General features: G+C 44.2%; 1 protein-coding gene across 1 annotated transcript in view; it reads left to right on the forward strand.

Annotated features, from left to right (window-relative positions):
• The first annotated feature begins 3,069 nt into the window (after nucleotides 1–3,069).
• The window catches only part of LOC139057258 (glutamine synthetase, mitochondrial-like), a 20,995-nt gene continuing 19,677 nt past the window's right edge, over nucleotides 3,070–4,387 (forward strand). The window contains exon 1 of the mRNA XM_070535141.1: nucleotides 3,070–3,387. Coding sequence (XP_070391242.1) covers nucleotides 3,234–3,387 — 154 coding nt within the window. The 5' untranslated portion in view covers nucleotides 3,070–3,233. The remainder of the gene's footprint in view (nucleotides 3,388–4,387) is intronic.

The following is a 4,387-nucleotide window of genomic DNA, read 5'->3' on the forward strand; positions in this document are numbered from 1 at the left end:
TTTGTCCAACCGTACATTCCGCGTGAAAGTCGGCAATGTATTGTTGCGACCTTTTATACAGGAAACTGGTGTACCTCAAGGAGGTGTACTTAGCTGCACGCTCTTCATCGTGAAAATGAACACTCTTCGTGCTTCATTACCGCCAGCCATTTTTATTCTGTTTACGTAGACGACATACAGATAGGTTTCAAATCCTGCAACCTTACTGTATCCGAGAGGCAAGTTCAACAGGGCTTGAACAAAGTGTCCAAATGGGCAGAAGAAAATGGATTTAATGTTAACCCCAACAAAAAAATTCTTGTGTGCTTTTCACAAGAAAGAGAGGGCTCACTGCAGAACCCACTATCGAAATGTATGGTTAGCGAATTCCTGTGAACAAAGAACACAAGTTTTTAGGCATTATACTTGATTCGAAATTAACTTTTATTCAACACATAAAGTACCTCAAGGTCAAATGCTTAAAAACAATGAACTTACTTAAAGTGTTATCCCACACAACATGGGGCAGTGACAGGAAATGTTTAATGAATCTTTACAAGAGCCTCATCCGATCACGGTTGGACTACGGTGCCGTGATCTATCATTCTGCAGCCCCGAGCGCGCTAAAGATGCTAGATCCGGTCCACCATCTAGGAATCCGAATGGCCACTGGAGCTTTCAGAACAAGTCCTATTCAAAGCTTATATGCAGAATCAAATGAGTGGTCACTTCATCTGCAGAGAACATACATCAGCCAAACATTTTTTGAATATCCACTCTAATCCTCATCATCCGTGTTTTAATACCATTAACGATACGACATATGCTACACTCTTTCATAATCGTCCCTCCGTAAGACAGCCTTTCTCGCTGCGTGTGAGGGAGCTTAGTGACGAAATGCGTGTCCCAATCCTCGAGCTTCGCCCAATGCATCCAGCCAAGCTGCTACCTCCTTGGTGGTGGCAGCTGATACAATGCGATATATCCTTCATGCAAGTTACAAAACATGCTCCAGAGATTGAAATCCAAATGCATTTCCGGGAACTCCAGCACAAATACTCCTGCACGGAGTTCTACACAGACGCATCGAAGTCACACGACGGGGTGTCCTATGCAGCCGTCGGTCCATCCTTCTCGGAAACCGATGTACTGCATCCGGAAAATAGTATCTTTACGGCTGAGGCTTACGCACTGCTGTCGGTCGCAAAGCATATAAATAAATCAAAAATCCAGAAATCAGTTATATATACGGACTCCCTTACTGTTGTGAATGGCCTTGATGTCTTTCTGTAGCCACAAAAATCCGGTAATTAAATAACTCTACTCCGTACTTTGTAAAGCATATATATCTAACCAACATGTGATTATATGCTGGGTGCCTGGACATAGGGGCATTGAGGGAAACGTACTAGCGGACCAGATGGCCACATCCATTTCATTGCATGCAGTTAGTCCTACTGCTTCGATCCCTGTCACAGACCTGAAGCCTTTCTTAAGAAGAAAACTGCGAAACCACTGGCAACGTATGTGGGACGCAGAAGTAAATAATAAACTGCACGTAATAAAGCCACAGTTAGGCTCTTGGCCCTCCGTAACAAAATCACGGCGAACAGATGTCCTATTCTGTCGCCTCAGAATAGGACACACGTTTGGCACGCATAACTTTCTACTCACTGGAAATGATCCTCCAACCTGTGGTAGATGCGGGGAGAGGCTGACCGTCCTCCACGTCCTCCTGGAGTGTCGGGCAGCCGAATCTGAAAGAAGGAAACATTTTTCCCTAGCATACCGGCAGCACATCCCCCTACATCCCGTAATGCTACTCGGGCCAGAACCTTTATTTGACACCAACGCAGTCCTAAGTTTTCTGAAAGATGTTGTCTTGCATGTTTTTAGCCCCACATGTTCGTAGCGGGTCCTCTCTTCAGAGGATGCCGCTGCGATAGCTCTTTAGTATAGCACATGCCTCTAGGCCCTTGTGTTTCAAGGGCTCTGACGAGGCAGCAGTGCTCCAAGTAATTTTACCATCCTATATAATTTTTATTTAGCATCATTTTTCTACGATGGATTTTAATGTTCATAGTATTCGTCATTAGTTAGCGCCATAATTTTATAGTACATAGATTTTACGCACTTTACAGCGACAACTTTTAGGCCAGTTTACAGCCAAGTCACATCTTCCATAATACATCGTCAACATTACCACTTATCATGGCGCTCTTTGGCCAAACCTGGCCCTTGCGCCATAAAACACCACACATCATCATACCCCTTGCGGTCTTGTGGTCGTGGGCGAACTCCTGCCCTCCGGTTTGTCTCCCCTTCGTCCAATCCTTTCTGTCAGCTCGGGGAATAAAAAGGGTGACGCTGTTTCGGAGAAGAGGGCAATTATGTCGGTGTGGGGACGTCCGCTGGAACGCTTTTCACACTTGACAGGTTGATGTCCAGGCTTACCGTCATAGCGTTTACTGGGACGAGGCAAATCATCTTGTCATAGGAACGTACGCCTGAATGTCTGACACTTGACAGGTCGATAATAACACTACTAAATGGTGTTCTAGATTACGTTTTATTTATTTATTTATTTATTTATTTATTTATTTATTTATTTATTTATTTATTTATTTATTTATTTATTTATTTATTTATTTATTTATTCATTCATTTATTTACTTATTGTACCTTCAAGGCCTGAAGGCGTTACAGAATGAGTGGAATGAAATACAGAGCATGTGCAGATAACAGGGTGTAATAATAAAAACAATTTGAAAGTGCGGATTAACAACCTGCCTGTTCGCGTTTTATGTTACGCTGATAGTATGACGAGACTATATACAAAGTAATTAAGTAGGTTCTATAGGATAAATGGGTTTGAGCAGCTATGAGATAGTTGGGCACAGAGCCCCTCAGGCTATTGCAATGTCCATCAGACATTGTCTCGCGGCAGTGCCCGACGCATACTTTTCGCAGTTGTTGTGCATGTTTTGCGCAGCTGCAGATGTGCGCTCGACGTGTAGGTCCGTTGACCTCCACCTCTGCGTACCGTAAATTTTTGATCCCTATAAAACGCCCCCCTAACTTTCAACTTCGCGCTTTTAGCAGAAGGCCTCGCAGCACGACAGACCTGTTTCCATCGCGGCGCACTGTACCAGGCCACTCGAGGGAGGGACCGTGAGTACGCAGTGTAGGCATAATTGCCGAATAAATATTGGTATTATTAGGTAGTCGCAAAAAAACGGTATAAGAAGTTAGCGATGGCAGCTCCAAGGCCGGACATCTTTAAGAAATATCTGGACCTCGAGCAACCTGAAGACCAGGTGTTCTGCACGTACGTCTTCGTCGACGCCACGTTGGAGAATGTGAGATCAAAGATGAGGGTGCTCAGCTACGAACCGAAATCACCTGAAGGTACGGTGCGGCTGTTTATCTTGCTCTGCAACGTCTCTTTGTCATACATTTGAACCACACGCAAGGCGTTAGCAGCCTGTCACTGAGTTGTCGTGACTCGCTCGCTTAGAAAAGCTCCTGTTAACTTTCAGTGGACATTGGTAGAAATGTAAATTAAAGTTCTGCAGAAGGAAACTAAGGATAAAAGGGAATGTGAATAGCAATTGTTTTAAAGTGTAATTTCTAAATTGCAGACAACCGACAGACAAAAAGAGAGAAATAGAGAGAGAGAGAGAGAGAGAGAGCAAACATTTATTCTTAATGATATGGGGTGACTTCCTCGTAGGGTGGAACCCTTAGTTCAGAGGCCCATTGGCTCACGCCACACCGCGTGCCCGCTGGATAAGCCGTCGCCGCTCCTGAGGGTCTAACCTGGTCAGTGCAGTCTCCAAGGACGAACATGTAGGGATAGGAGAGTAAGCCGGAGGGTGTGACGGTGCACAAAAGAATAAAGCAAAGCGAGTCAACATTGGTTGATGTCAGAGAAAGACAAGGTCTTCCGGGGCGCATTAGTGTACCATGTGGTTTTTGGTTTCATGTCCTTTCATGTTTGTTATTCGAGAGGGAATAGAAGCTCCCCCAGAAGACCTTGTCTTTCTTTCTCCGATGTCGACCGTGTTTGAGTCACTTTGACTTCCCCTACGCCATCTTACACTGCTTCAATTCATATTACCCGTACATATAGAGCCCTTTACTTAACTCTTGCTTTTCTTGACTAGACTTTCTTTTTAGACTGCACTATCTCCGGAAACGGTGCACATTTTGCGTCGAGTAAAGCCGCATTTGCAGTTCCGCTTTTACACATGCGCAGTTTGAACGACTGCTTCTGGCTTTCATTTCGGTCTCTTTCTCTTATTTATTTTTTGGTAATCACTCATTATGACTTCTCTGTACATAGTTATACGGCATAACTTGGCGCATATTGTGTTAAAAGTTTCATCTTCACGCTTTTCTCATTGTC

The sequence above is a fragment of the Dermacentor albipictus genome, chromosome 3 (assembly GCF_038994185.2).
Source record: "Dermacentor albipictus isolate Rhodes 1998 colony chromosome 3, USDA_Dalb.pri_finalv2, whole genome shotgun sequence".
Classification (NCBI taxonomy): Eukaryota; Metazoa; Arthropoda; class Arachnida; order Ixodida; family Ixodidae; genus Dermacentor; species Dermacentor albipictus.